The sequence below is a fragment of the Nomascus leucogenys genome, chromosome 10 (assembly GCF_006542625.1).
Source record: "Nomascus leucogenys isolate Asia chromosome 10, Asia_NLE_v1, whole genome shotgun sequence".
NCBI lineage: Eukaryota > Metazoa > Chordata > Mammalia > Primates > Hylobatidae > Nomascus > Nomascus leucogenys.
In genome coordinates this window covers 92,610,640-92,630,575 of record NC_044390.1, presented here as the reverse complement: position 1 = coordinate 92,630,575, position 19,936 = coordinate 92,610,640, and the positions used below count along the sequence as shown (strand labels likewise).

Here is a 19,936-nt window from a genome sequence, read left to right as displayed (position 1 = left end):
TCTGGTTATAGATTGTAGAAGCATAAACGTTCACCCTGTCAGGTATTATCTTATGTGCAGGAAAAGGCAAGAACTAGGATCATTTATCTATTAAGAAATGCAGTGATTCAAGCAAGAGATGTGGGGGCCACGTGCTCGATCCTGTTTTGTCTTTAAAGCATCCTTCCGGAGAGCTGCACATCATTATGGAGTCAGGAGTTTTGTGAAATTATGCTGGCAAGTAGAAATGAGCAAACATGGCTTTTATGTTTGCTCCTTTGCCTCACAAAATAAATTCAAATAAGAAGTGATCAGGAAGAGCCAAGATTCTTCTACAATATTCACTTCTAAGTCATTCACTTAGAAATTACTGCATTTGAGACAAGAATCGTCAATGGATGCCAAAAGTTATGAGCAAAAGGATGATGCAAAACAAGATAAATGTGTAATCTCAAAGAATCTTCCCAGGTGTTATTATTACTAACTACAAAGGGAGAAACAGCAACTTTACAGTGGAGACACGGGGCAGACACCAACTTAACCATCACTGTTGAGAAGACACATCAGGTACCTCCTGATATGGTGCACTGAGGAGGACAGAGCACTTCACTGGTATTCTGGCCAAATGTGTACATCCTCAATCAAATCATGAGAAAACACCAGACAGATCCAAATTGAGGAACTTTCTCAAAAATAACTGGCCAGCAGTCTTTAAAAGTGTTAAAGTCATAGAAAAAAAGTATAAAAAGAGGTGTAAAAAAAACAGAATGATGGAGACAAGCAAGATATAACAACCCTGTGCTGTGGGGTTCCTGGAGCAGAAAAAAGATACCAGTGGGACAGCTGGCAACTTTTAAGAATGTCTGTTAAATGACAATATACCAACATTAATGTCCTAGTTTTGATATTTGTATTGTGGTTACATAAGATATTAGCATTAAGGGAAACTGAAGTTTTAGACTTTTTCATAAGTATAAAACGATTCCAAAATAAAAAGCTAAAAAATTTTAAAAGAAGCAAAACAAAATGAAAATATCTTACATACTGTGGTTTCCTTCATGGCTCTTTGCATGGGTTTTAATTGTGTGTATTTCTATTTATTTGTGTGTTTGCTGTCTCCCCCCATAGAGAGTGTGAACTTGATTAGGAATGGGAACATGGGTGCTCGATTTCAAAAAAAAGAAGGAAATTAGAAGGGCAAACCAAAGATATGCCACATATAGTAGGCGACCACAAAACACTTGTACAATCAAAGACCACTACATAGAGCTGGCAGCCTCCAGGGCACTGGGAGTATGCACCCAACAGATTTCTGACTCCAACCCAGGGATGGCGGAGACTGAGGCTAACCAGCAGGTAATGCCTGGGGTGCACCTAAGGCTGCATTGTCTTCTCATGGATAAGAAAGTCAACATCAGCCAGGTTTCCCAGGGCGTGACATAGGTCCTGGGTCTGCAGATGGTTCTGATGCATAGGTGTGGCCTTAAATAACATCAAGTCCTGAAGGAAGTCAAACATCCCCATCAAGGTCTCCTTTAAGCCTCTGATGACTTCCAGTGGTGACTCAGTGTGGCCCTGGCCTCTCCAAAGCACATGCTCTTCTTCTTCTACAGGGACCAGGCCACAGGTCCCAGGCCTTCGGCAGGTGATGGTGCCTACTTAGAACTTAATGGCATTGTTTTTTGTTGTTGCTCTTTTATGTTAATTTATTTTTATAATACCCTTTCATGTTAATAAGTAATATTGGTTTCCATTTATGGTACCAGATGTTAGGTTTCCTGTTTAAATGCATTTATATGAGTTTTAAAAAGTGATTTGGTTTAAAGACAAAGAGTAAATAAAAACTGCACAGGAGGGGGAGCCAAGATGGCCAAACAGGAACAGCTCCGGTCTACAGCTCCCAGTGTGAGCGACGCAGAAGATGGGTGATTTCTGCATTTCCATCTGAGGTACCGGGTTCATCTCACTAGGGAGTGCCAGACAGTGGGCGCAGGACAGTGGGTGCAGCGCACCTTGTGCGGGCCGAAGCAGGGCGAGGCATTGCCTCACTCGGGAAGTACAAGGGGTCAGGGAGTTCCCTTTCCTAGTCAAAGAAAGGGGTGACAGATGGCACCTGGAAAATCAGGTCACTCCCACCCTAATACTGCGCTTTTCCGACGGGCTTACAAAACAGCACACCAGATTATATCCCGCATCTGGCTCGGAGGGTCCTATGCCCACGGAGTCTCGCTAATTGCTAGCACAGCAGTCTGAGATCAAACTGCAAGGCAGCAGTGAGGCTGGGGGAGGGGCGCCAGCCATTGCCCAGGCTTGCTTAGGTAAACAAAGCAGCCAGGAAGCTCGAACCACAGCTCAAGGAGGCCTGCCTGCCTCTGTAGGCTCCACCTCTGGCGGCAGGGCACAAACAAAAAGACAGCAGTAACCTCTGCAGACTTAAATGACCCTGTCTGACAGCTTTGAAGAGAGTAGTGGTTCTCCCAGCACGCAGCTGGAGATCTGAAAATGGGCAGACTGCCTCCTCAAGTGGGTCCCTGACCCCCGAGCAGCCTAACTGGGAGGCAGCCCCCAGTAGAGGCAGACTGACACCTCACACGGCCGGGTACTCTTCTGAGACAAAACTTCCAGAGGAACGATTAGGCAGCAGCATTCACGGTTCACGAAAATCTGCTGTTCTGCAGCCACCACTGCTGACACCCAGGCAAACAGGGTCTGGAATGGACCTCTAGCAAACTCCAACAGACCTGCACCTGAGGGTCCTGTCTGTTAACAAACAGAAAAGACATCCACACCAAAAACCCATCTGTACATCACCATCATCAAAGACCAAAAGTAGATAAAACAACAAAGATAGGGAAAAAACAGAGCAGAAAAACTGGAAACTCTAAAAAGCAGAGCACCTCTCCTCCTCCAAAGGAACGCAGTTCCTCACCAGCAATGGACCAAAGCTGGATGGAGAATGACTTTGACGAGTTGAGAGAAGAAGGCTTCAGACGATCCAACTACTCCAAGCTACAGGAGGAAATTCAAACCAACGGCAAAGAAGTTAAAAACTTTTAAAAAAAATTAGACGAATGTATAACTAGAATAACCAATACAGAGAAGTGCTTAAAGGAGCTGATGGAGCTGAAAGCTAAGGCTCAAGAACTACGTGAAGAATGCAGAAGACTCAGGAGCCGATGCAATCAACTGGAAGAAAGGGAATCAGTGATGGAAGATGAAATGAATGAAATGAAGCAAGAAGGGAAGTCTAGAGAAAAAAGAATAAAAAGAAATGAACAAAGCCTCCAAGAAATATGGGACTATGTGAAAAGACCAAATCTACGTCTGATTGGTGTACCTGAAAGTGATGGGGAGAATGGAACCAAGTTGGAAAACACTCTGCAGGATATTATCCAGGAGAACTTCCCCAATCTAGCAAGGCAGGCCAACATTCAGATTCAGGAAATACAGAGAACGCCACAAAGATACTCCTCGAGAAGAGCAACTCCAAGACACATAATTGTCAGATTCACCAAAGTTGAAATGAAGGAAAAAATATTAAGGGCGGCCAGAGAGAAAGGTTGGGTTACCCATAAAGGGAAGCCCATGAGACTAACAGCTGATCTCTCAGCAGAAACTCTACAAGCCAGAAGAGAGTGGGGGCCAATATTCAGCATTCTTAAAGAAAAGAATTTTCAACCCAGAATTTCATATCCGGCCAAACTAAGCTTCATAAGTGAAGGATAAATAAAATACTTTACAGACAAGCAAATGCTGAGAGATTTTGTCACCACCAGGCCTGCCCTAAAAGAGCTCCTGAAGGAAGCACTAAACATGGAAAGGAACAACCAGTACCAGCCACTGCAAAATCATGCCAAATTGTAAAGACCATCAAGGCTAAGAAGAAACTGCATCAACTAACGAGCAAAATAACCAGCTAACATCATAACAACAGGATCAAATTCACACATAACAACATTAACTTTAAATGTAAATGGACTAAGTGCTCCAATTAAAAGACACAGACTGGCAAATTGGATAAAAAATCAAGACCCATCAGTGTGCTGTATTCAGGAAACCCATCTCACGTGCAGAGACACACATAGGCTCAAAATAAAAGGATGAAGGAAGATCTACCAAGCAAATGGAAAACAAAAAAAGGCAGGAGTTGCAATCCTAGTCTCTGATAAAACAGACTTTAAACCAACAAAGATCAAAAGAGACAAAGAGGGCCATTACATAATGGTAAAGGGATCAATTCAACAAGAAGAGCTAACTATCCTAAATATATAGGCACCCAATACAGGAGCACCCAGATTCATAAAGCAAGGCCTGAGTGACCTACAAAGAGACTTAGAGTCCCACACAATAATAATGGGAGACTTTAACACCCCACTGTCAACATTAGACAGATCAATGAGACAGAAAGTTAACAAGGATACCCAGGAATTCAACTCAGCTCTGCACCAAGCGGACCTAATAGACATCTACAGAACTCTCCACCACAAATCAACAGAATATACATTTTTTTCAGCACCACACCACACCTATTCCAAAATTGACCACATAGTTGGAAGTAAAGCTCTCCTCAGCAAATGTAAAAGAACAGAAATTATAACAAACTGTCTCTCAGACCACAGTGCAATCAAATTAGAACTCAGGATTAAGAAACTCACTCAAAACCGCTCAACTACATGGAAACTGAACAACCTGCTCCTGAATGACTACTGGGTACATAACGAAATGAAGGCAGAAATAAAGATGTTCTTTGAAACCAACGAGAACAAAGACACAACATACCAGAATCTCTGGGACACATTCAAAGCAGTGTGTAGAGGGAAATTTATAGCACTAAATGGCCACAAGAGAAAGCAGGAAAGATCCAAAATTGACTCCCTAACATCACAATTAAAAGAACTAGAAAAGCAAGAGCAAACACATTCAAAAGCTAGCAGAAGGCAAGAAATAACTAAAATCAGAGCAGAACTGAAGGAAATAGAGACACAAAAAACCTTTCAAAAACGTAATGAATCCAGGAGCTGGTTTTTTGAAAAGATCAACAAAATTGATAGACCACTAGCAAGACTAATAAATAAGAAAAGAGAGAAGAATCAAATAGATGCAATAAAAAATGATAAAGGGGATATCACCACCGATCCCACAGAAATACAAACTACCATCAGAGAATACTACAAACACCTCTATGCAAATAAACTAGAAAATCTAGAAGAAATGGATAAATTCCTTGACACACCCTCCCAAGACTAAACCAGGAAGAAGTTGAATCTCTGAATAGACCAATAACAGGCTCTGAAATTGTGGCAATAATCAATAGCTTACCGACCAAAAAGAGTCCAGGACTAGATGGATTCACAGCCAAATTCTACCAGAGGTACAAGGAGGAACTGGTACCATTCCTTCTGAAACTATTCCAATCAATAGAAAAAGAGGGAATCCTCCCTAACTCCTTTTATGAGGCCAGCATCATCCTGATACCAAAGCCTGGCAGAGACACAACCAAAAAAGAGAATTTCAGACCAATATCCTTGATGAACATTGATGCAAAAATCCTCAATAAAATACTGGCAAACCGAATCCAGCAGCACATCAAAAAGCTTATCCACCATGATCATCCCAGCTTCATCCCTGGGATACAAGGCTGGTTCAACATATACAAATCAATAAATGTAATCCAGCATATAAACAGAACCAAAGACAAAAACCACATGATTATCTCAATAGATGCAGAAAAGGCCTTTGACAAAATTCAACAACCCTTCATGCTAAAAACTCTCAATAAATTAGGTATTGATGGGATGTATCTCAAAATAATAAGAGCTATCCATGACAAACCCACAGCCAATATCATACTGAATGGGCAAAAACTGGAAGCATTCCCTTTGAAAACTGGCACAAGACAGGGATGCCCTCTCTCACCATTCCTATTCAACAAAGTTTTGGAAGTTCTGGCCAGGGCAATCAGGCAGGAGAAGGAAATAAAGGGTATTCAATCAGGAAGAGAGGAAGTCAAACTGTCCCTGTTTGCAGATGACATGATTGTATATCTAGAAAACCCCATTGTCTCAGCCCAAAATCTCCTTAAGCTGATAAGCAACTTCAGCAAAGTCTCAGAATACAAAATCAATGTACAAAAATCACAAGCATTCTTATATACCAATAACAGACAAACAAGGAGCCAAACCATGAGTGAACTCCCATTCACAATTGCTTCAAAGAGAATAAAATACCTAGGAATCCAACTTACAAGGGATGTGAAGGACCTCTTCAAGGAGAACTACAAACCACTGCTCAATGAAATAAAAGAGGATACAAACAAATGGAAGAACATTCCATGCTCATGGGTTGGAAGAATCAATATCGTGAAAATGGCCATACTGCCCAAGGTAATTTATAGATTCAATGCCATCCCTATCAAGCTACCAATGACTTTCTTCACAGAATTGGAAAAAACTACTTTAAAGTTCATATGGAACCAAAAAAGAGCCCACATCACCAAGTCAACCCTAACCCAAAAGAACAAAGCTGGAGGCATCAAGCTACCTGACTTCAAACTATACTACAAGGCTACAGTAACCAAAACAGCATGGTACTGGTACCAAAACAGAGATATAGATCAATGGAACAGAACAGAGCCCTCAGAAATAACGCCGCATATCTACAACTATCTGATCTTTGACAAACCTGACAAAAACAAGCAATGGGGAAAGGATTCCCTATTTAATAAATGGTGCTGGGAAAACTGGCTAGCCATATGTAGAAAGCTGAAACTGGATCCCTTCCTTACACCTTATACAAAAATTAATTCAAGATAGATTAAAGACTTACATGTTAGACCTAAACCATAAAAACCCTAAAAGAAAACCTAGGCATTACCATTCAGGACATAGGCGTGGACAAGGACTTCATGTCTAAAACACCAAAAGCAATGGCAACAAAAGCCAAAAGTGACAAATGTGATCTAATTAAACTAAAGAGCTTCTGCACAGCAAAAGAAACTACCATCAGAGTGAACAGGCAACCTACAAAATGGGAGAAAATTTTCACAACCTCCTCATCTGACAAAGGGCTAATATCCAGAATCTACAATGAACTCAAACAAATTTACAAGAAAAAAACAAACAACCCCATCAAAAAGTGGGCAAAGGACATGAACAGACACTTCTCAAAAGAAGACATTTATGCAGCCAAAAAACACATGAAAAAATGCTCATCATCACTGGCCATCAGAGAAATGCAAATCAAAACCACAATGAGATACCATCTCACATCAGTTAGAATTGCCATCATTAAAAAGTCAGGAAACAACAGGTGCTGGAGAGGATGTGGAGAAATAGGAACACTTTTACACTGTTGGTGGGACTGTAGACTAGTTCAACCATCGTGGAAGTCAGTGTGGCAATTCCTCAGGGATCTAGAACTAGAAATACCATTTGACCCAGCCATCCCATTACTGGGTATATACCCAAAGGACTATAAATCATGCTGCTATAAAGACACATGCACATGTATGTTTATTGCAGCACTATTCACAATAGCAAAGACTTGGAACCAACCCAAATGTCCAACAACGATAGACTGGATTAAGAAAATGTGGCATATATACACCATGGAATACTATGCAGCCATAAAAAATGATGAGTTCATATCCTTTGTAGGGACATGGATGAAACTGGAAACCATCATTCTCAGTAAACTATCGCAAGGACAAAAAACCAAACACTGCATGTTCTCACTCATAGGTGGGAATTGAACAATGAGGACACATGGACACAGGAAGGGGAATATCACACTCCAGGGACTTTTGTGGGGTGGGGGGAGGGGGGAGGGATAGCATTAGGAGATACACCTAATGCTAAATGACGAGTTAATGGGTGCAGCACACCAACATGGCACATGGATACATATGTAACAAACCTGCACATTGTGCACATGTACCCTAAAACCTAAAGTACAATAAAAAAAAAACTGCACAGAAGGCACAGGTACATGATTTAACTTATGAAGGTGGCACATGGTGGTATCTGATATGACTAAAAAAACTCAAAGACAGTGTATGAATTACTCAAGTTTAGGATACACTGGCATAGCCCATCGTTTGATTTGAGGCGACGAATCAGTTATCACATTACAGGTAGGAGGAAACTTTTGCCAGAATTGCATCCCCTATGTGTCCTAACTTTCAATATTTATGAAATTGTTATTTATTTACATGATGAATTCATACAATCTTGACCATTCATTCATTCATTGCCATTGTTCCCTTTACGTGGGACCAATGCCTCACAATACCTAGGATACATTCATTCATTCAACAAGTATTTATTGAGCACCTACTATGTGGTAGACAATGTTCTAGATCCTTAAGATACATCAAAAATACAGGAGACAAAGGTCCCTGCCCTTATGGAGATGACTTGCTAGCAGGAAAAGCAGACAATAAACAATGATATCTTATGTCGTTAACACAAATAAAGTAGGTCAAAAAATCAGGACAGGGCAAGGGGCCCAGTGGGGCAGGGGGTGCAGGATTAAGCAGGAAGCTGAGGGTGAGTTACTGAAGCTGGTGCTGGGGCCCTGGGTGGGAGCATGCCTAAAGGCCAAAAAGGGGGTGGGCCAGCATGGCTGTTGCTGAGTGGGGAGAGGAAAAGTCATGGAGATAACAGGTCCAGACCATGCAGAGCCTTGTAGGCAACACGGCAGCCTGAGCCTTTACTCCAGAACAGACTACAGGGGCAAAAGTAGAGGCAAGGAGACCTCAAGGGGGCTCCTGTAGATGTCCAGCCAGGAGGGGATGCTGGCTTAGACCCGGGTCATGGCAGTGGAGGTGGATAGAGTCTGTATATTTCAGAGGAAGAACTCCAGAATTTACTGATGACTCAGCTGTGGAGTGTCAGAGAATAGGGAGAATCAATCGTGGTTACCGGGTGTTTGGCCTGAACACCCAGGAGGAAGGTGGCTTCCAAGTTAAAGGAAGAGTCTGACCTGACCACAAAGTTGACACTTCATAAATAGTCACTTAAAGCATAAACTGTCCCCACTTACAGATTGAGAAACTGTGGCACAGAGAAGTTAAGTAACTTTCCCAAAGTCACATAGCCGGTATGTGGCAGAGTCAGGATTCAAACCCAGACAGTCTGGCTTCAGAGTTCACATTCTTAACCACTGGGCTCCACTGTCCAAGAGACGGAGAGGTCAGCCCAGGAGGCTCTCTGTGTGAGCTGAGAAAACCCTATTTTAATAAATCAGAGATAAAGCTTCCCAGGACCTCTCTCAGCCCCGGAGATATTATATTCGGAGGGGGCCAAATTTCATAATATTTCAAACTTTCCTGGAAGTGTAACAAAGACCTACCCCAACTCCAGCCTAGCACTTCCCTGCCACCAGCCCCCAGCCCCCTCCAAACCCCACTTTCTGACCTTTTGCTGAAAGGTTTTTTCAAGGCACGGGTGAGATGTACATGCTAATGCTGCACAGAATCTATCTTGGTATCAGAGAATCACCGATTTAATTTTTGTTCAAACGGGCCCCTCTACAATGTGCAGTCTGAAATAGCAGCATGGCACGTGGAATGGTACACATCTGCTTCTTTTCCATGTGTCTCCAGCTCTGAAATTAGATCTCAGCAAATCTTGTGCACATTCACACTTTGATCTGGGTCCTCATCTAAGCCAGAATGAAATGTGTCACATTTCATTCATAAGAGACATGATTAAAACAGACAGTTACGTTGGGAAATAACACATTTCCTTAGGCCTAAGAAAAGTATCTTATTTCGAGAGACTGAATATACAAATGGACAATGGCCAGACAACATATAACAATACAACTCTGACCTTCCACTGTGCACCAGCCACGAGGTCAAACCATAACCTCTGCAGCAATCAGCCTAGAATAGTCAGGGCCTGGTCAACGACTCCCAGCTCTTCTCTTTTCTGCCTCTGCTTCCAACTCCGGGCCAACCAGTGAAAGCCAAATGTGCTCCCAAGCCCATCACATAAAATGTCTGCTTCTAGCTATCCTGCCTCCAGCTCCTCCAGGCCAAAACCCTCCAATCCAAGCACACCTGAAGCTTTCTCATTCCTCTGCCTGCCTTTGAGTCTCTGCTAATGCAAGTGCTGGTGGCCAACCCCTGCTGACACAGTAAGCTCTGAGTAAATATTCCTCTGTTTGTTCTCATTTGGGTGGTCTTCATTTATTTCCACAATCTCAATGCATTTTTCTCTGGCCATCAAATAAAGCTTAATAAGTAATATAAATGCTGACCCAGAGAGCTTTAATAGTGAATAAAGATCAGTCCCCATCCAGACAAGCAGAAGAGCCCAGAAGAGTGTTTTAAAGTAGGGGCTCTCAACTCATACATACAGGCCTGTACCCCAATTCCACCACTTCCCCCAAAGCATGACCTCAGACAGGTAACCGCTCACCTCTCAGAGTCGCAGTTTCCATATCCATAACATGGACGTGACTAGTACTTACCTTGTATGCTGGCTGTGATAACACAGTGAGAGAATGTATAGAAAGGGTAAATGCAGAACCTGGGACAAGTACACATGATAATTTAAAAGTATGAATTAACAGTATCAATTAATACATATTAATTATAGCATAAAAGAGTATTGGTGTGCCTACAGTGTGCCAGGCACTCTTGTAAGTGCTTTACATGAAGTAACTAATTCACTCCATAATGCCAGCGATAATGGAGGGTGGTTTCACTCCCTGTGATGCACCCACTGGTCACTTCTGACTCCCACAAACACGCACAATGAATTGGCAATGCCTGCCTTTATAGATGAAAATCTAAACTCCCTTTTTAGCATTGCATCCTTTTTTATCCCAGTACTGGATCAGGGTTTCCAAATTCAAATACCCTCAGGAGCCAGATGGGTGACATATGTGAGTGAAATGGGCCAGGTGTGAGACAAAAGGGAGTGGTGGGGACTGGGGTGAATTAGACAATTTATGATGCATCTAAAGGGGGTGAACTACAACCAGCTAGTTCTAAGTTGCTAAATCTTCAAAATTTTCAAAGAAAATGGTATATAAAATCTCCCAACTGTTAGAGGTCAGTAACTCTCTTAAATATTTTAAAGAATGCTAGGTAGGCTGCATAAGTCACACCTCTATGGGCTGAATTTGGCTACTGCCACCAGTTTTACAAACTGTTGAGTAGATGTTTTTCCTTTAAGTAAGTATCAAGACCCCACAACTAAAGTTTAAACAAAGATTTGGGAATTTGAGAACATCCTTTGGCTGAACTGCTTCCTCTGGTCCTCTCCCTCTCCTGTCACTTTAACTCCAAAGGCCAAGAATCTAAAATCTTAGTGGGTTCCCTAAAGGAAGAGGCTGCTGGAGGGCTGCAGACTCACAATCCAAATTCCAAAGGCCCCAGAGATGCTATTTCCAGAAGTCTGATAGTTCACTGCTTGATTTTTCAAGGCCAAGTCAGAATTAAAGTCCATTTCAGCTCTAAAATTAACTTCTTGGGGAAAAAAGAAAAATACTTAAGGGGTTTCTACTTACCAAGAAGATAATACTCCAGGGCTTTCTACAGTCTGGATGTTGAGTCCTCGTCTAGTCTCATCCCTAAATGAATTTCCTCTTCCCTAAATTAACCCTTAGCTCTGGCCTGACTGGGCCACACACAGCTGAGGGTGTGGCTGGTGCCCCTCCTTCTCTGTTAGAGGCAGGTGCCCCTCCTTGTCTGTAGAGGTCCCTACCTGTGTGACCCTGGACACGCTACTTAACTTCTCTGTGCCTCAAAAAAATGGGAATAATAATAGTACTTGCCTCTTTCAGTTGTCAGTTGACAGAGTTTAATGAGTTAATTCATGTAATGGACTTACCACATAGGCTGAACCATTCTAAGTCTCAATGAATGTCAGCTAATGCTGTGTATGCCACTGCCTGGCCTGAAATGCCTTTCCCAGCCAGACTCCAAGGCTTTGCTGACCACCAGACCATCTGCCCTCCTTTTCCTCTAACTTCCCATCCAAAATATTATCTCTATATCAGGAGTAGCAAAGAAGTTTAGTCTTATGTGCCAACCCCCCACAGCAGTGATAGGGGCTGCCTGAAGGGGTGGGCTCAATGTCCTCCATGGCAGAGGGACTGCTGAAGTGCTGCAGTTGATTGGTAATGTCTGCCATGGTAGAGGGAGGGCTGAGAGGAAGGGACAGTGAAGCCATCCCTTGGCCATTCTTGGCCTACAGCAAGCATATGGCACTGCCTTATATTAAAATAATCTCTGTGGGGTTGGATTTCAGGCTTCTCTAGTTTCTATGAGAGCCAAGAACTGGTTTTAGACCACCCCACCCCTTCCAGTGGAATGACTAGCACAGGGCTCAGTCCACAACAAGTTTTGAATCAGTAACAGCCAAAGGCTAAATCAAGAGGCTCCAAATAGAATCTTGGCTTCTTCCAAGCTACAAAACCCACTTGGGATCTGCCAGAGCCTTGGAATCCTATTGGTGGGCATCTGAATAAGCACAACTCCAAAAAGGCATGATCAGCCTCAGTCAGGATTGGAAGGAGCACGCTAGACTCACAATGAATTCCCCATTTCTCCTTCTTTGCATCTGTAAAGCAAGGATCGCTTATGTTGGAATTTATATGCCCACTTCCTGAATACCAGGGAAACAACCATAGGCTAACATTCACTGAGGACTCACAATTTGCCAGGCATTGTTCTAAGAACTTTATTATTTAATCTTTACCACCACCCCAGGAGATAGATTTCATCACTATCCCTGTCATACCAATGGGGAAACTAAGGTCCAGAGACATTAAGTGTCTCGCTGAAGGGCACACAGCTGGTATATGGCAAAGCCACCACTGTCCCCTACTGATAACCATTTTTGTGAGGAAAATTAGGAAAAGATAGGCTTGTCCCCCCAGCACATAGAAGTCTCCTACTTTTAGCAATCCTAAAACCAAATCTTCGTCATACAGATAGAAGCTGCTGACTCATTTTAACAAAGAATTATTTACTGCAGAGAAAGAAATTGTCTTAGAAAGCTCTTTCGTATATTTAGAAGTTGGAATTCATTTACAAGGTTTCCACTGATATGCAGCATTGTAGGATTCTGCCTGACACATCAAACAGGGCAGGGATAGGGTCAGACTATCATGTGAGAGCCTTAAAAGCCTTCCTAAAGAAGAAGCACTTGAACCTCACTTGCAGGGGTTGGCAAACCATGACCCCTGGGCTAAATTCAACCTTCTGTTTTTGTAACTAAAGTTTTATTGGAACCCAGTCATGCCCATTCATTTATGGCCACTTGCATGCTGCAACAGCAGAGTTGAGACATCACCAGAGAGACTACGTGGCCTATGACGTCTTTTTACCATGTGGCCCTTTCCAGAAGGTTTCTGACCCGTGGTCTGTTGTCTTGTGTGGGTCTCTATTTCATGTTTTGAATCTCTCACTACACTGGATACTGAGAACTGCAGAACTCTCGGCACATGACAACTCCATCCAAACCCACACACTAAAAATCTTTACCAAACTCTACTATGGCTTCTAGCAGCATAAGGCCAGCTTCCTAGGATCACTTTTGCACCTCTTATAGTACCTGCTTAAGAAAGCTCAGCATGGCCAGGGAAACTTCCCGTTTGTTCCAGCCAATGCACACCTGATGATAGGCCCCTGACCTCCCTTTCCTATGGCATTTATGAGAAAGGGCTTACAATTGTAAATATCTGTCCCTTGCAACTAAAAAGCATCCTCCCAAGCACCTGAGAGCCATTCTTCTGAAACAGAATCATCAGCAAGGACAGTGCCTCTGTCTCGCAGCCTCTGTGGGAAGATAAAATCCTAACTTTGATAACTGCCAGCCAGCAGACGCAGCTGGCCCCATTGCACTCACACTGCCCAACCCTTTGTACTATGTCGCTTCTCTGGCTCTGTGGAGACTCCACTCTTCCCCATCCCTCATTCTCCCTTTAAAATACACAAATCACCTCTGCACAAATTGTAATGAAGCTCAGCTCTTTTACCTACTGTCCGTAGTTACTGAACAAAATCTGTTTTCACCACTTTAATGACCAGCTGTATTCATTTTTGATGATAGTCAGCAAATGATCAACACCCATTTTATTCATTGACAATTCATTGATTACTAAGAGTTGGCTTCTGTTCCATCCCACCTGGCAAAGCCTCTTACCTAAGAGTGAACTGGTCTGCCACAGAGCTACTGGTCAGAGAGACCAAAAAGGTGGCCGTGTCCCCTTCCCGGACTAGATTCAGAGGCACCGAGATGACCACATTCTCGTCCAAGCTCACCAGGGACCACTTCAGATCATCTTGGGTTGGGTAGACCACCACACTCCCAATCCTCTCTCGGGCTGGAAACGCTTGCTGGGGGCTCTCCAGGCCTGAGTGGATATTGTTCTCCCACTTGCCTTCCTCCTCCAGAGGACACTGGCCAGCCTTGTCAGCTGGGTAGAGCGTGAAGAAGAGCTCCATCGCGGTGCCACCGAGCAGGGCTGGGATCTCCTCCTCCGGCTCCAGGTCCAGGCCTGAGCTGAACCACTCGGGCAGCAGCTCCAGCTCAGCCACACACAGCCCTGGGGCCCCTTGCAGCCGACAGCTGGCTGCCACTTCCCTGGCCTCAGGGAAAGCAAACATCTTGACACAGGGTAGATCTTCCGTGAGGTCGCTGTCATCCCAGCCCATGCCAGTGACGTAAAACAAGGTCTGCACTTTGGGTCTGTTGGAGTAGATGGAGCTGTCGAGGATGTGGGATTTCAATTTCCAGTTGAAGGGAAATTTGTCCATGTTTCCAAAGGCTGTAGATGTCAACAGGAGCTCCTGGGGGATTATCTTCTCCACTGAAAATGGGCCATAGCTGGCATTGACCATAGGGGGTGTCCTGGCTCGGTAGATGAAGAACGGCTCCACCCGGGCCTGCAGACTGGAGTTCCTTGTGAGGTCTTGGTTGGCCTCTTTAAGGAAAAAGGACTCCTCTGCGTTGGAGATGTGCAAGTTCGTAGGGAGGTAAGCAGGGAGCGAGGAGAACTTCTGCAGGCTATCCACAATCCCTCGACTCTCTGTCACTGCAAAAGAAAGGAAAGCAAAAGAATAAAACCGTGTTCTGAGATGTAATGAAATAAATGCAGTGCAGTCTCCACCCACCTCTCCAACAAACCGCCCACTGGCCACTGTTTCTCCCCCAGGTCTCATCACATGAAAGCCCTGTAATTATATAAAGTATGATCTTCGGGATCTTCCCAAAAAGACAGCACAGAGTGGGAAGGAACCCCATTTACCACTGATCCAATAGTCTTGGGGCTGAACAGTTATCTCTCTAAAGGGAAAACATTGCTTCTGCTGCTTGTGCAAAATCATAAACTCAAAAGATCATGGTCATTGTTGTTCACCTACCCCACAGACAAAAGGTTGCGTACCTACCAAGTCTACCAATCAGGCATTGCACCATTGTATGTGACATCTTAGTACCTTATTACTTTGATACTCATGCTGCTCTCTATCACTTCTATAAGTGCAATCTACGTGGACATGATGACATCTCTACAATTGTTATTGAAAAGATAGCGAAGCTACCGCTCAGCTTTCCTACTTCTAGAAATCTCTCCTTCCGAAATACCAATAAGAATGCACACAGGTTTATCTATCTACAAGGATGTTCACCACAGCATCATTTAGAATTGCAAACAAACAAACTTAAGAGCATATGTGCTGAGCCGGATGGCTGGATTTGAATCCTGGCTTTGCCACTTCCTAACTGAGCAACCTTCACCAAGTTACTTAGCCTCTCTGTGCCACAAATGTCCTCACATAAAGTAGGACATAAACATGAATTCTACCTTACTGGGTTGCCGCAAGGATTAATGAGTTAATAAGTACAAAGCACAGCCAGGTGTGGTGGCTCACACCTGTAATCCCAGCACGTTGGGAAGCCAAGGCAGGTGGGTCGCTTGACCCCAAGAGTTCAAAACCAGCCTGAGCAAAACAGTGAGACCCTGTCTCTACAAAAAAAAAAACACGAAAATTATCCAGGCATGGTGGCATGTGCCTATAGTCCCAACTACTTGGGAGGCTGAGGCAGGAGGATCTTGAACCCAGGAGGCGGAGATTGCAGTGAGCTGGGATTGCACCACTGCACTCCAATCTGGGCGACAGAACAAAACTCTGTCTCAAGAAAAAAATAAAATAAAATAAAATAAAGCACTTAGAACAATGCTGGCACGCAGAAATGTGCTGTCAATATTCACCCACAATTATTATTTTAATCCATGTTCAATAGGTTGATCAACAGGAAACAAATATTTTACAGTGAAATAATATGAAACTATTTTTTAAAATGAGGTAGAGCTATATAAACATACTTGAAAAGATGGCCACAATATGAAATTAAGGATAAAAAAAACTAAGTGTAAAAAAAAAACAAAAATCAAATGTGTCATATTTGATCCTTTTGGTAAAGTTTTAAAATTCTACATATGTATATGTAAATGTATATATTTATGTTTGTCTATAGAACCCAAAGGAGAGTTTTTGCTTTTTACTATTTATGTTTCTACTTTCTTTTAATTTGTTACAGCCATGTATTATTTTGTTAATTAAAACACACAGCACATATACATAAACATGTACACGTGAGTACATACATGTATGTGTGTTTCTTAACATGTTTCTTTCAAATGGGAAAACACAGACAGCAAAGACCCAACAGGCTTTTTCAAAGTGAAGACAGCCCACCGGGAACCAGGGTCAGCAAAGCAGGCCAAGGGCAGACTGAGATTTTTTTTTCTTTTGCCCTAAAATGAACCTCCACCACTGGAGTACTATTTTCCAACCAGTGCAGGAAGAAATGGCACCTGACCGTGGCGCTTAAAATGCAGCATCCCAGAGGAGGAAACAGCAGAGAAATCTCACTCCATTCACTCTGGCTCCTGGTGACATGTTTTTCTGCAGCAATTACAAATTCTGCAAAATATAACTTCTATTGATTTAAACACTTTTTGGCCTGTTTGGGGCTGTCCTTGGTGAGCGTTCCTTTTCTAGAGGGTGACAAAATTGTAATTAGATTGTGAAAAAGATACAGCCCACGTAGGGGCTGATGCATCCTTTTTCTAAGAAGGCATTCAGAAAGCAAGTTCTCCTCAAATGTCATCAACATGGCCAGTCCCTTGTTAGATTCATTACTCCAGCAGGGTAATTACTTACTCATTCCTCCAATTACTTATCTAAAAATATTTATTATTCACTTATTATCTTTCCAGCACTGTGGCAAGTAAAAATATTACACAGACAATGCAGTCATGATTTCTGCCTCCAAGGAACTAGAGACTACGTTCAGCCAATCGGAAGCTCTGGAGGACACAGCTAACATTCAGAAAGCAATTCGGAAATTGGGCATTAAGATGCTTAAAAATACCCATCCCAGGAATTCACCTGGGAATTTGTTCTAAGGAAATGATCAAGAGATCAGGAAGGAGATTAATGTGCAAGTCTGTTTATCGCAAGCATGATTTATAACAGCAACACACTGGAAGCGGCCCAAAAACCCATCATTAGGGAAATGATTAAATAAGTGATTAAAGCCACACTATGTGTGCGACATCAGACTGCCATCAAAACTATGATTTCAACAAATCTGTAGTGTCAAGAGAAAACACTTACAATATGTTAATTGAAAACGACCTCATAACTTCCTTTAAATTATCTCAAATCTATTTAAACACACGATATAGTCCCTTCCATAGTATAGACCTGGGTTTCCTCCAGAATGATGTCCATACAGGCTCGGCAGGATTTGGATCAAAAGATAGAGGAGGGAGAAATGATTTTGAAGAATTAGCCTCATCTAAAGGAAAGTTTTAGCTGCTGCCGCCACCAAGGGGCAATCTGTATTTTGACAATGTCAAGCAATGCAGAAGCACCTCTCCAGATGAAATTTAAATTAGTTCTTTTTGTCGTTGGTTTATTTCCCCTCTCCAAACCAGGAAGTTAAATTCAGGTGAATTTGCTCACGAATTACTTGGCAACAGGAACACCGTCAGCAGGGAAAGCCTGCCTTGTGCAGCATGACAATATCTTTCAGCTGGGCTACGCCTGCCTTGTGCAGCATGACAATATCTTTCAGCTGGGCTAAGCAGGCAACCAGACTTGGAAGTGAGTGGCTTGAATTTTACTTCTCATAAAATTTAGGGGAAGTCCAAGGTAAGGCTTAAATTCTGATTTATTTACAAATATGGAAAAGGAAATTAAAATAAATGCAAACTTTAATATGCTCTGTTTTCACTGTAGATTCTTTTATTGTTTATCTTTTATGTAGGTATTTTACACCTCTCAAAAATTGATTTACAAGAAATGTAAAGCTGCACCTTCTCTTCTTTATTGTAGCCAAAGCCTCCATTTTATCTGAAATAGCAGTGTAAGGTTTACACTCTTGTCCCACCATAACTCAAGCAAAATGCAATACAAATTTTGTCTGAAAGTGTATATGGAAAGCCATAAACATCAGCTACCAGAGGCTTATTCTGTCCTCAAACCAGATTGCAACGAAATATAATATCTGAATTCAGGAGCATTTTATGAAGCCACGGGACTGTGTCCTGAGAAATACACTGAAAAGCTAACACTCTTCCCTTTAATCCCAAAATGTCACATACTAACACCATTCTTTTTTCCCACTGGCAGGTAGACCATGTGGCCCGCGTTCTGAATGTGAAATGAGGCCCTATTCAGTCTGCTGATTTCCTAGACAGGTATTTACCACTGGACAGAATGAGGTGGACCCTGACAGCAGGAAATGAGGAAGGAGCAATGAGTCCCAGCTGAAAAGAACTTCTCATCACTGCCCTCCTTATGAGCCAAGAAGACAGTCAAGTTCAGGTTCAGAGAAAACACAAGGTGCACCAGACAGATGCTCTGTGGCTAAAGGATGCTCCGACTCAAAATACCAATGGCAGATGGCTCCAAGGAAGCCCTAAAGACAGCCTCGGCAGGAAGAAAGGGGAGGAGATTAATATTACTCCTAGAATGAAGCAACTCACAGGGTGCTGGGAATCCAGGCAGGGACCCTGTGACCCAAACTGAGTGAGTGGATGTCACTGCTGTGCTTAGCACACAAAAAATATTCCTGGACGTGGACCTTAGTCAGCACTGGTGGGACATGAATCCCTGAACCCCAAGATGGTACAATGTGAACCTGCTACGACATGGGACACACTCAGAAATCAGTCCCTTTCACTGTTAGCTCCAGTCATGTCTGGGAGCTAACTTGCCAGTCTTGTGGCTACTGGTGACCCACTTAGGGTACAGGCCCACGACATTTCTGAGGCTGAGTCTCCTCCAATTCATACAAAACAACTCAGGCATAGAGAGCCAGGTGTGGAAAGCTCTCTTTCCAGTGGGCCAGGTGGCCAGTGGGCCAGGTGGCCAGGTGGCCAGGTGACCAGGTCGCCAGGTCTTTGAAAAACACCAGGAAGAGAAACTCCTTACTGGTCTGTCAAAGTGTGGCCCTAAGAGATTATATAATTCACTACCTCCTGGGTACCGTGGGAATAACCACAACCCTTACTGATTTCATGGTCGTGAAGGCCAGGAGCTAGAAGGAGGCCTTTGTCAGCATTAATATTAGTTCAGGTTGGTGTGGTAAATGTCATCTCTAGCGGCGGCGGAATGGACTAGAAAATCTTCCATGCTCTCTTCCACCCAGAGTTCTCCCATCTATTTCCACATCATTCTCCTTGCCCTTACTTGCACTTGCTGGGGAAGCTCATCACCCACATGTGAGCAGAGAAGACTCCTTCTGGTCTGGATTTCTTAGCTCAGAGAGACCTTCTCTGAGCTGACCAGCAACTTCTGCCATTCCACTTACGCCAATGCAGTTCCCTGCATTGTATTATAGCAACGCAGGGAACTACATTTCCCAAGTTCCCTTGCTCTCTGCTTCTGCGTGTGTTCAGCCAATCGGAAGCTCTGGTAGAA

The 19,936-nt window shown here is 43.1% G+C and overlaps 1 protein-coding gene across 1 annotated transcript in view; it reads right to left on the bottom strand.

Annotated features, from left to right (window-relative positions):
• The window catches only part of LOC100606383 (transmembrane protein 132B), a 494,015-nt gene that overhangs the window by 317,620 nt on the left and 156,459 nt on the right, over positions 1-19,936 (bottom strand). Inside the window, exon 2 of the mRNA XM_030821671.1 lies at positions 14,142-15,033. Coding sequence (XP_030677531.1) covers positions 14,142-15,033 — 892 coding nt within the window. The remainder of the gene's footprint in view (positions 1-14,141; positions 15,034-19,936) is intronic.